We start from the raw sequence: 12803 nt of genomic DNA, 5'->3' as shown, positions 1-12803 counted from the left end.
CTACATCGACTGCACTTCCAAGTCCACTTGTAGTGCAAAGTGGATTTGCCTTTAGTAAATCAACCCCCACTGTCCCTTAAAAAAAAAAAGTGTCACTTTTATTCCTATTACAAGAAATGTAAACATCCCTTGTAATAGAAAAAAAGCATGACAGGACCTCTTAAATATGAGATCTGGGGTCAAAAAGATCTCACATCTCATATTTACGTTTAAAAGCAATAAAAAAATAAATAAAAATAATTTGTATTTTTTTTCAATTAAAAAAAAAAAAGGGCCCTTTAAAGGCCGGAGGGCAGAACTGACGTTTGATGTCGCTCTGGTCCTCCAAGGGCATAGAGTCATAGAGTACCAGAGTAAAGGAGGCTGAATACAAATGCATGTCACAATTTTCACATCTTTATTTGTAAAAATGTTTGAAAACCATTTAGCATTTTCCGTCCACTTCACAATTATGTGCCACTTTGTGTTGGTCTATCACATAAAATCCCAATAAAATACATTTACGCTTTTGGTTGTAACATGACAAAATGTGGGAAATTTCAAGGGGTGTGAATACTTTTTCAAGGCACTGTAAAAGAGCAAAGTGCACTCCGTTTGATGTTTTTATTGAAATACCCCGCTAAAAAGTCGGCATACCACCTAGTGCGGATCGATCTAGGCCTACTGAAGAAGCCCAATTATCAGGCGCAACGCGTCTAGGGAGGAGCTGAGCCTGTGACGTCACAACTGAGTTGAGGGATCTTTCACGTTCATTTTTATTTAATATATATATATATCTATATAGATATATTTAGATATATATATATCTATATAGATATATCTATATAGATATATATATATCTATATATATATTTTATATATATATATTATATATAGAAAAAACACATGGAACGATGCTTGATGCCAAAAAGTGTCCTTTTACTGAAAAATTAATCCATTAATTGTTTCAAAATACAAGCAAGATTAATTTTTCAGTAAAAGGACACTTTTTGGCATCAAGCATCGTTCCATGTGTTTTTTCTATCATTTATGGTGGAGTTTTGGGAGTCCACCCTGACGGTGCCTTGATTGAACAAGGATTTCAAGATAAGAGGGTAACCCACCTGATGTTCATTTATATATTTATATATTATATATATATATGTTTGGTTTATGTTGCGTTACACTGCATTTTCTTTTGAACGTTCTGCAGAAAGTTCCGCTATGAAATAACCCGGATGTCTTCTTCTCTTCCAGAGTGCGGCTGTGTCTTTATCTGATACAGTCCAGAAGTGGAGAGAATACAGAGAGCAATGTCTGAACACCTTGCATCACGCCCCACCCACCCTGACAGGTAGGTTGCCATCACTGGTAATTTGATTGGCCGAGTGGACTGTTCTTTTGTGTTTACACATGTGCAATTTGTTGCATTGCGCATCGAAATTCGGGCAAAATTTTCATTAGTCAGAGATTCGGATTCGTTAAGAATTGAAATCCGGACAAAATTCTCGTTCTTTCGATTGGATTTATCCGAATTTCCGCATCACAATAGTAATGAATTCCAACAGATCCAAAATAAGTTATAACAAAATGAACTATCCGAATTCGAAAATTACTTTGAATTCAAATTTGAAAATAGCGCTGAATTTGAAAATAGTTTCGAAATGGAAACATATTGCAATAAATGTAAGGTACAGTGAGGTATAAAAGTGAAATAAAATGATGATTCCTACTTAGGCTACTTAATAGAATAGAATAGAATAGAAAATAAAGAAATACAATAGAATGGAATAGAATAAAGCAGAATAGAAAATAATAGAAAAATAGACAATAAAGGAATCAAATAGAATAAAACAGAATAGAACAGAAAATAGAGTAGAATAGAAAATAAAATAATACATTGTTCAGATAGGTGATAGGGGGAATACACGGTAACATTGTTTATAAACATTGTCCTGATACAAGATTGAGTAATACAAAGTAACATTGTTTATAAACATTCTTCAGATTGGAGATGGAGAGATACAAAGTAACATTGTTTATAAACATTCTTCAGAGTGGAGATAGAAAGATACAAAGTAACATTGTTTAAAAACATTGTCCAGATACTTTGTATTTCTCTATCTTGCATCTGGACAGTGTTTATAAACAATCTCCAATCTGAAGAATGTTTATAAACAATGTTACTTTGTATTTCTCTAACATTGTTTATAAACATTCTTCAGATTGGAGATAGAGGGGACACAATGTAACATTGTTTATAAACATTGTCAAGATGCAAGATAGAGAGATACCAAGTAACATTGTTTGTAAACATTGATTAGACAGGAGATAGAAAAATAAATGAATTATTGTATTTTAAGTAATGTAGTTATACCTGAATAAGCAGGCCCATAGCAGAATAAAGTGGGGTGTACAGGTGTGAGTGTAGAAATGGGTAAATATGAAGAACTGTTAAAAAAAAATCTATAAATACCGCCAATATGTGATTTTCTTTGGGCAGTTTCAGAAAATAATTGTTGTCTGCAGACTGAAGTAAAAAAAATTGCTTTTAAGGATGTTACATTTCAAAACGAATGGTGCGATATGGATGTGTTATATTGATCTCTTCATTTTTATTTTTATTAAAAAGAGGGGTTTGGGACAGACACATCATTTGTAAGGGTGTCAGATACCGGAATGTCATGCGCTGCATCCCCTGCCATTGGGTTTCATCTCCGATTAGATATTTTGACATTTCTCCACTGACCACAAAGATAAGGGGGCATTTATCCAACGATCACAAATGCAAGGGGCATTTCTCTTCTGACCCCAAATGTAAGGGGGCATTTATCCACTGATCACAAATCAAAGGGGACATTTATCCACTGACCACAAACATAAGGACATAAGGGGGCATTTATCCACTGACCACAAACATAAAGGGGCAAATATTATATATACAATATATATATATATATATATATATATATATATATATATATTTCATTTAAAGCCTTTAGCAGCTTACCGATAATGCTCTTACTCCAAGATAAAAAAAAGTAAGGATTAAGGATCAGTGAACGGTTCAGCCCGAGCATGCGTTCAGGACGAACATTGGCTGTTCGGAAGTTCTCCAAACAACCAAATTATAGGGTCGTTCAACCGTTTGTTTGGTCCCCCAAATGACCACAATGCACTGTGCCGCCGCCCAGTGCATTGAAAGCCCTGATTGGCTCAAGCAAAGAAAGCTTTGCCCAATAAGGGCACAGAGCCCTGTCAGAGCCATGATTGGACGCTGTCATGATGACTGTATTCAATTATGGTTCATTGCTCTTAATCCCATCCCACACTATAAAAGTATTCTTTCCATACCAGCCATTTGTAGTGCATGCACATGGTGGATGATTATCTAGGGGCGAAAACAGAGATGGAGAGCTTTCCAGTTGACGATCCACTGGCTTATTGGATCATGAGAATAGACCACTGGCCAGAACTTGCCCAGTATGCTGTTGAGCTGCTGGGCTGCCCTGCATCCAGCGTGCTTTCCGAATGGGAATTCAGTGCTGCTGGAGGTTTCTGATCATATAACTCGTCTGTCCACAGACTCCGTGGACCGTCTGACTTTTATCAAAATAAATCAGTCCTGGAATACCAGCAGATATGAAGCCCCTGATGCCGATGTCGCTGATTAAGTGTTTTTGGGATGTGGAATCTCTGCAGGACATCTAGGCTGCCTAGTGTTGTGGGTGTTGATTTCATCTGGAAGAATGTTTTTGGTATAGGTTTCATGGGCACAATTAACACCCAAAGACCAACTTTTCTGCATCTGTCAGACAGGTGCATAGCATTGCAATTTTTGACAGCAAGGCCAAATCTTGCTCTCATCAAGAGTACCTCTATAGGGTTACGGTGGGAAGGCAACACCGACCAAAGATTAGATTTTCCGCATCCGTTACAGAAGTAAAAATCCAAAGTCTGTGGTAGAGAAACCAGAATTTATCCAAAAAATGTATAATCTTATTCCCTGTGCACTACATTGTGGCCTCATCATACAGACTGGCTCCCCAAGCCATTGCTTACAAAATGAAGAAAGCTTGCAGGGAAAATGTCATTTTTTGGGCTTTTTAAATGCAATTATTGCTGCAGCATGTTCTATACATCGTACAGATGCGCCACTTTACATGTGGACTAAGGGGACCCCCAGGCACTATAATAAAAGCAATTTTTCATTTTTATACTTTCACTTTAAGCATCAATAAATCACTGCTCATTTCAAAAAATTACATTTTTTACAAACTTTTTTTTCATTGATACATGTCCCCCAGGGCAGTACCCGGACCCCCATAACCACTGTATGCCCAATAACTTGCATATAAGCCTTCAAAATGGGCACCTTTTGATTTTTCACATTCGGGTCCCATAGACTTCAATGGGGTTCGTTACTCGGTTCTGAACCTTCCCGATGTTCCAAAGTTCTGGTGCGAACCGAACAGGGGGTAATTTGGCCCATCCCTAGTAGGGATGCTCTATACATAAACAGGATAAAAAAAAAGTATAATAATAACATCTGACAACAAACCAATAAACACCATCCTATTGAATGTCAATGATAAAATCTCCATGTATCAGGCAGCCTTTGCATAAAATTGAAATGTAGCACATGGGGGCCACCGCCTACGCAGAATTCCATTATCAGCATCCTCCTGCATAATAAGAGCCACTCTCTCTCTTCGATGCGGTACTCTGTGTATTCCACCATCTTCTAAAAAGCACACTCACCAGATGAGTTGTTCCTCTTAAAGAAAAGGTCAAAAGCACTTGATCATTTCCACCGAGCACTCTCTACAAAACAGAGAGGGGGTTTTATTTTTTAAGCTTTAATTTTTGTTGAAAAGTTTAGCAGAATAAAGATAAAGGTCGGAGCTATAATTACAATCCATTGCATATTGTACAGGTACATTGTGGACACAATAACATTTTATCGTTTTATTCAATATAAATGAAAAAAGACCAAAAATTCTGAAAAGAAGAATCCAATGCAGGAGGGTTCAGAGAGTCCTCCTCGTAGATGCTTACAATCTAAAGGAACACGAAGGAACCTCACAACTGCAATATGAATATACACTATATTGCCAAAAGTATTGGGACACCTGCCTTTACACGCACATGAAATTTAATGGCACACCAGTCTTAGTCCGTAGGGTTCAATATTGAGTTGGCCCGCCCTTTGCAGCTATAACATCTTCAACTCTTCTGGAAAGGCCGTCCACAAGGTTTAGGAGTGTGTCTATGGGAGCGTTTGACCATTCTTTCAGAAGCGCATTTGTGAGGTCAGGCACTGATGTTGGACGAGAAGGCCTGGCTCGCAGTCTCCGCTCTAATTCATCCCAAAGGTGTTCTATTGGGTTTAGGCTAGTCAAGTTCCTCCACCCCAAACGCGCTCATCCATGTCTTTATGGACCTTGCTTTGTGCACTGGTGCGCAATCATGTTGCCGTCCCCAAACTGTTCCCTCAAAGTTGGGAGCATGAAATTGTCCAAAATGTCTTGGTATGCTGATGCCTTAAGAGTTCCCTTCACTGGAACTAAGGGGCCAAGCCCAACCCTAAAAAACACCCCCACGCCATAATTCCCCTTTCCACCAAATGACTGCGGATCAGCCAGTGATTCTCTTTCTAATTAAGGCAATCTGAGCTGCTAGGTCCCTTTCAAAAAGAAAGTGGGAGGGGTCACGGCACCCCCCCCAAACACTCTTCAGTGTTTCTTGGGCTTACTGTTCTTAGCAGAGAGCCCAGGAAACGATCTGACACATGGCTCGCCATAGAGGGGAACAGAGAATAAATGGTCTCTGATCGCCTCTATGATCTAGGAGGACCAGAGCAACATCATGACGTCACTTCCGGTCTAGGGAGGAAGTAAACTTTTTTTTTTCCCTTTAAAGCAAAAGATCAATTTTTTTATTATCTTTTTCAAAGGTAGAGGAGAAATTTGGGGTCTTGTAGACCCCATATCTCTCTATAAAGAGGGCCTGTCATCTGTTATTTTTATTACAAGGGATGTTTACATTCCTTGTAATAGGAATAACAGTGATTTAAAAAAAAACGATTTAAAAGGGACAGCGTAAAAAAAAAAAAAAAAAAATTATTTAATTCCCTCTGTGCTCGCTCGCAGAAGCGAATGCATACGTAAGTTGCACACGTATATGTAAAAGGTATTCGCACCACGTATGTGAGGTATCGCCGCAAATGTTAGAGTGAGAGCAATAATTCTAGCACTACACCTCCTGTGTAACTCTAAACAGGTAACCTGTAAAAAATTGAAAGTGTCGCCTATGGAGATTTTTTTAAGTATCATAGGTTGTCGCCATTCCACGAGCGTGTGCGATTAGATGCCATGTTGGTTATCTATTTACTCGCCGTAACATCACCTTTTATATTTCACAAAAAAATTGGTTTATAGCTTGTGTTTTTTGTTTTGTTTTTTTACATTAAAATTCTTGTTTTCCCAAAAGATGGCATTACTTACAGAATTCTCTGCAGACCTTATCAGTGTGACATGATGAAGTGTTCCTATTGGTCTCGGCCAACGCGTTTCATCATTGGCACTCCATTAGCAGCAGGATCAGGTAGAAGGAATTTACTTTTAGAGGACATTATACATGCTTTTTTAAATTGTTTTATATCCTTGTATAGCTTGTTTAGAGACACTCGAGCGTTCATTTTGATTTTTTTCATCACATTAAAATTTGTAAAATGTTAAGAACGCTTTCTACTATTCATGAATGAATGAAAGCAATGACTTTTTATATAAAAAGGACAATGATAAAAGCTGCAAATCTTTCTATGTATTCATACAAGTGTACAGTCATATAAACTCTGACGCCTCTCAGCCCTCGTCTCCGACAAACGTACAGCCATGCTTTTACATTCAATTGTTTGTTGCTGTACATTAGAGTATCCTCTATATCAGAACAGATGATATATATTTGTATATATACAAAGTCTGCATTAACCGCTTCCTGCCCGCAATCTGTATATTAGACATGTGCATTTTGTTTTGTTCCCAATTCGTTTTTTAACAAATTTCGACAAATTTTTTATTGGGAAGTATCCAAATTAAAGAAAACCCATTTAACAAATTTTTCGGAATCTTTGTAAATTCAAATATTCGAAAATTTGTAAATTCGAATATTCGAATTTACGAATATTCAAAAATTCGTAAATTCAAAAATTCGAAATTCGAAAATCCAAAAACTTGAAGATCTGAAATAATGACTAACTTATAATAACTTAACTATTACTAACTATTAAATTACAGGTATTGGAATTTCCTTTCAATTTGTCAGTTAGTGAACGTAACAAATACAAATTTATCCGAAGTTACAAATTATCCGAAATAACAAATGCCGCATCTAAATGAATGGAACGTAACGAATTAATAATAACAACTTTTTATTATTATTATTCAGTATTAATTTGTTCGGTTCCATTCGTTTAGATGCAGCATTCGTTATTTCAGGTAATTCATAACTTCGGATAAATTAGTTCGCTAACAGCCAAATTTGAAAGGAAATTACAATACCTATAATTTAATAGTTAGTTATTATTAGTTAGTTAGGTATTCTTTCGAATTTTCGGATTTTCTTTCTGATTTTCTGATTTTTGAATTTCAGAATTTACGAATAACTGAGGGGGCAGGAGGTGATTGTAGAAGATCCATCCCCTGATTCCCCATAACCTGTGTGAACCTGGAAGCAACCAGTTCATAGCTGTTTATACCTTGGCTATTAACAGCCAAAGATGCAGCTACTCAAGCACAATTCGTGCTCGATTAGCTGCATTGGAGGGCAAGAAAGATATTGGGGGTCTTATAGACTCCTGATGTCTCCATAAAGAGCACCTGTCACCTGTCCATGCTATCACATAGGCGGCTTGTTAGCCCTCTTTTGATAGCAATAAATCTAGATAAAAAAAGCAAAAACAAACAAAAAAGAAATAAATTGTAATAAAACAAGAAAAAAATAAGAAAACATTTTTTTTTTTAAAGCACCCCTATCCCCCCCATACACACCCCAAAGCAAACAAGCAGTGTAGGGCACGCAAAGTGAGAACAATAATTCTAGGGACATCATTCGTGATTAACTCTAAACTGATAACCTGGAAAGATTTTGTGACGATCGAGACATTTGGGTACCTTCGTTTTTCATGATTTCACAGGTGCACACAATTAGGCTCAACGTGTTTGGTGTCTATTTACTCAATTCAACCCCATCTTTAACCACTTCATTACTGCGCAATAAAGACAGCCACAGCGCGGCTCTGTTGTTCCAGGAGGGCATCCATGAGCATCCTCCCGGAACCACGCCCCCCCCCGCGCGCACACGCGCACCATTCGGCGCACACTCTGTGATAGATGTGTCCTTCAGATACAGCTGATCAGAGATCGTGGTAAAGGGCGAATCACAGCGGCCCTTTATCATGTGATCAGCTGTGCCCATCATATGCAGCCTCTGTGCCCATCATATGCAGCCACTGTGCCCAGAAAATGCAGCCAACTGTGCCCAGCAAATGCAGTGTCTCTACCCAGCAAAGGCAGCCAACTGTGCTCCATCAATTGCAGCCTTTGTGCCCATAATATGCAGCCACTGTGTCCCCCCCCCGCCCGCCCGCTGTCTGCCCGGCACTTACCCCATCGTGATGATGGGTCAGGCAGCAGGACAGGCGATGGCTCCTGTGTCCTGCGTGCGTGTCTTCTTCCTGTTCTGCACGGCTTCCAATGGGATCACCTCTACCTTCAGCCAATCAGGTGCCTGGTATTACATCTGGGCCTCCTGATTGGCCGAGAGGCGGTTCTGCGTTAGCAAAGCAAATATCCATTTGCTTTGCTAACACACCTGGGTGCACTGCGAGCGCGATGGTTTGCACTCGCAGGTCACCTTTTTTGAAGCCTATTAGAGCCTATGGCTCTAATCAGGTGCTTCACAAACCCCACACCCTTCCCCACCGCTGTAACTCAGGCGCCGGGAGCCAGAAATGGGGCCGTGTGCCTAAATGGGGGTGGCTACAGCGGCCATGGATAGATTCATGCATGTAGTACACAGAAGGGGTGGCTGGAGAGAGGGGGCGGTGCCCGAGCACCCCTAATGGATGCACCGCCACTGCTATCAGTGTCCACCACTGCCGCCTATCAGTGCCTCCTCATCAGTGCCGCCTATCAGTGCCTGTCACTGCTGCCCATCAGTGCACATCAGTGCCCATCAGTGAAGGAGAAAAATTACTTGTTTGTAAAGTTTTATAACGGAAACTAAAAAAAAAAAGTTTTTTTCTTTAAGAAAAAAATGTGGTCTTTTTTCGTTTGTTTAGCAAAAAAATGAAAATAAAACAGTGGTGATATAATACCACCAAAAGAAAGCTCTACCTGTCTTAAAAAAAAAAAAAAAAAAAAAGATAAAATTGTCATTCAAAGTGTGACAGGACTCAAAGCTGAAAATTGTCCTGGGCAGGAAGGAGGTGTAGGTATTGAAGTGGTTAATATGTTACCAAAAAAATTGGATATTGTGTTTGTTTACACTAAAATTATTTTTAGTTAGTTTGTTTTTTTGAAACTATGCATTTGATAAACAATTACACAATTACCATATACCAATTAACCATAAAAAAAAAAAAAAAAATCAACTGCCACCTGTTTAATTTCCTATTTCCCTGAGTTATATTGACACCCCCAGTCCCATTTCAGCTGCTAAACGAGACAGACGGGGGGGGGGGGGACAATCCTCATTAAGAAACATCAATTATTGTTAGAATGTATAGAAATGTGTCTCAGAGTATCAGGGTGAGATTGATTGGAGCGTCCACACCGTACTGGTGACACCCTCCTACGATCGCTCCTGAGGATGGAGATGGATCGGGCCAAATTCTGCGTCCCGTCACACCAGGAAAATCAAAAGATAATTTATTTTTAGTTAACCAGCTACGGGCATCGTTTGATGAGTTTCTTGGCGCTCTCACAATAGTCAGTCATCGGAACTCCGGTAATACAATGTCCTTACTTTGCATAAATATTCAATAAATAAAGAATAAAAATTCAAGGTAAAAGCAAAACTCCACTATCAGGCCCACTAATGCATTCCTTTATGTTTGATTTTGTCTTGTGCTATCCTTGCTATGTTTGTAGTGCATCCTGTCATGCCACCAAAAAGCAGATATTAGAGTGTAAGCTCCTCTGGTACAGAGACTGATGCGACTGGCTCAGTATTCTCTGTACAGTACTGCGGTATATGTCAGAGCTATATAAATGTATTATAAAAATAATAATAGTGTGATTGTGGAGGGACATTAGAGTATACATTTTTGTTTATTAAAAAAATCATACAAACATACAGCTCATTAATAAAAACCTATTTACACAAAAATAAACAACAACTAAACAGAAACAAGCGTGCTTACATCAGCAAATAAAGAAAAACGTTTCCTGACAAGATAACATAAAAAAAAAACATATTTTAATATCAACAAAAAAGAGACTACAAGCCCCGAACTGCAACTTAAACACAATCCAGGCTAAGAAACCTTTTGAGATTTAATCGCCATCAGGATGCGATTCCAAAAAACCCCCATTAACCCCCCCCCCACATCATTCGCCCCGACTTCCACATCATTCACCTTGCATTCTGCACCATCCACTCTCATTCCCTTCCCCCCTCCACCATCATCCAATCTATCCCTCACTCCACCCCTCGGTGTCCGCCGACCTCCAGACGCACTTCTGCCATGCCGAGGAGGAGGGGTTGGCACCACCATACATGCTGGTCCAGCACCCTCCACTGCCTTCACTACACTAGGAGAAACAATCACTACACTAGGAGAAACAATAGGTGCAGACACAGACTTGACAACCACACTTTCTGACACTGACTGGGAGACCACAGACTGGGGGGGGGACACTGACACCACAGACTGGGGGGACACTGACACCACAGCCGGCCTCACAGACACAGATTCTGATGGGACAGAGACACTAGGATTCCCTGGTACAACCTCCGCCAACCCAGACTCTTCTCTATCCAGAAGGAAAAATTCCTCCACCAACTCTGGCTTATTGTGCAAAGCCTCAGGGCACCGGCTATAAGGGTGAGCAACCTTATCACATAGGTTACATTTAATGACATTACAGTCCCTTACCAGATGCCCCAGTTCCTGACACAAAGAACACTTCTGTTCTGGACATTTAGAGAAGAAATGTCCCTTGACTCCACATTTATGGCACACCTTTGGTTGATCAGGATAGAAGACAGTACAGTAATCCTATCTCTACCATTAAAGTCAGAGGAGGGCAAATGCTGGACCACATTCCCACACACACTCAACCTCAATGACACTGACCACCCGTCCAGATTCCTCTATCATCCACAATCTTTTTAGGGGACACAACGTTTCACCAAACTTCCTCAACCAGACCCATAAATCCTCAGGGGGTATAGGCTGATTCCTTGTCAGGATAGTCACATTTTTTATCAAGGGCTGTCGTGAGACAACTTTGGGGACAAGCCCCTTCGAGTCCGGCTGGCCCCTATGCACATGCTCAAACTGCTCCCAAAACAGATCCAGTGATTCTGGACAAATCATATTCAAAGGAACCAGCCGGACTGATAACAGCATAAATATCCTCTGCCTTAAATCCCATGTCTAGGATCTTATAAACAACCTCCCTCCTGATAGGTGGAATATCTACCAAGATCTTCATCTGATGAGTTGGTGCCGCTCAAGGGAGATTCCATTTCTGTAATGGCCTGCAGCAATCTGCCATTTTCCTCAACCTCCTCCTGAGATGACCCAGGCTGTTCGGGGGGGAGGGGGCTAGATACCGACTCAGACATGACAGATCCTGAGACAGGGGTAGTACTGGGGCCACTATGTAAAGCCACTTCCTTACCCCCCATCCATACTCTCACCATTGCTCTGGCATCCACCCTCTGGATGGTACTGGCACAGGCACTTTCCTTCATCTGTTGGAATCTCTCCTCATTCTCACACTTTTCTCTGAACACACCACTGCTCTCCCTCAGAGAGGTGTCTAATTTCTCCTGCTTTTTCACTGCCTCTTCCAGAGACTTCAGCTTGGAGACTTCCCTCTTACTGTTTCCAGACCAATGCTGCGTACACAAGAGTGGAAATTCCGCCAGCAAAAGTCCGATGTGAGCTTTTGGTTGGAAATTCCGACCGTGTGTATGCTCCATCGGACTTTTGCTGGCGGAATTCCAGCCAGCAAAAGATTGAGAGCAGGTTCTCTATTTTTCGGTCGGAAAAAATTCCGATCGGAAATTCCGATCGTCTGTACAAATTCCGATGCACAAAATTCCTACGCATGCTCTGAAACAATTTGACGCATGCTCAGAAGCATTGAACATCATTTTCTCAGCTCGTCGTAGTGTTGTACGTCACCGCGTTCTTGACGGTCCAAAGTTCAGAGAACTTTTTTGTGACTGTGTGTATGCAAGACAAGCTTGAGCAGAATTCTGTCGGAAAAACCATCCAAGGTTTTTCCGACGGAAATTCTGCTCGTGTGTATGGGGCATTAGTGTGCAGGGATTTCTTTTTCCTGAGATCTTCTTTCATGACAGCAAGTTTCTGTTCCTCCTTAGCAATGCGGCGAAGTCTGTTCACCACTTTATCCTGGAAGACTGGTAAGGCCTCCTCTTGCATAGGGACAGGCCCAGGATCCATTGCAGCTTGAGCACATGGAGTAGGCTTCAGTGCCTCTGGAGAGCCTCCACCTTCGTCTCCCCCTACCCACTGCATGGTGGTTGGGGGAGAAGCTTGCAGGACAGGCCCAGGCTTGATGTTT

At 40.5% G+C, this 12803-nt stretch overlaps 1 protein-coding gene across 1 annotated transcript in view; it reads left to right on the top strand.

Annotated features, from left to right (window-relative positions):
• Positions 1–597: 597 nt before the first annotated feature.
• Positions 598–12803, top strand: part of GLP1R (glucagon like peptide 1 receptor) — a 234669-nt gene continuing 222463 nt past the window's right edge. The window contains exons 1-2 of the mRNA XM_073628986.1: positions 598–684; positions 1237–1333. Coding sequence (XP_073485087.1) covers positions 598–684; positions 1237–1333 — 184 coding nt within the window. The remainder of the gene's footprint in view (positions 685–1236; positions 1334–12803) is intronic.

The sequence above is a fragment of the Aquarana catesbeiana genome, linkage group LG04 (assembly GCF_042186555.1).
Source record: "Aquarana catesbeiana isolate 2022-GZ linkage group LG04, ASM4218655v1, whole genome shotgun sequence".
Lineage (NCBI taxonomy): Eukaryota > Metazoa > Chordata > Amphibia > Anura > Ranidae > Aquarana > Aquarana catesbeiana.
This window is presented reverse-complemented; position numbering and strand designations above follow the sequence as displayed.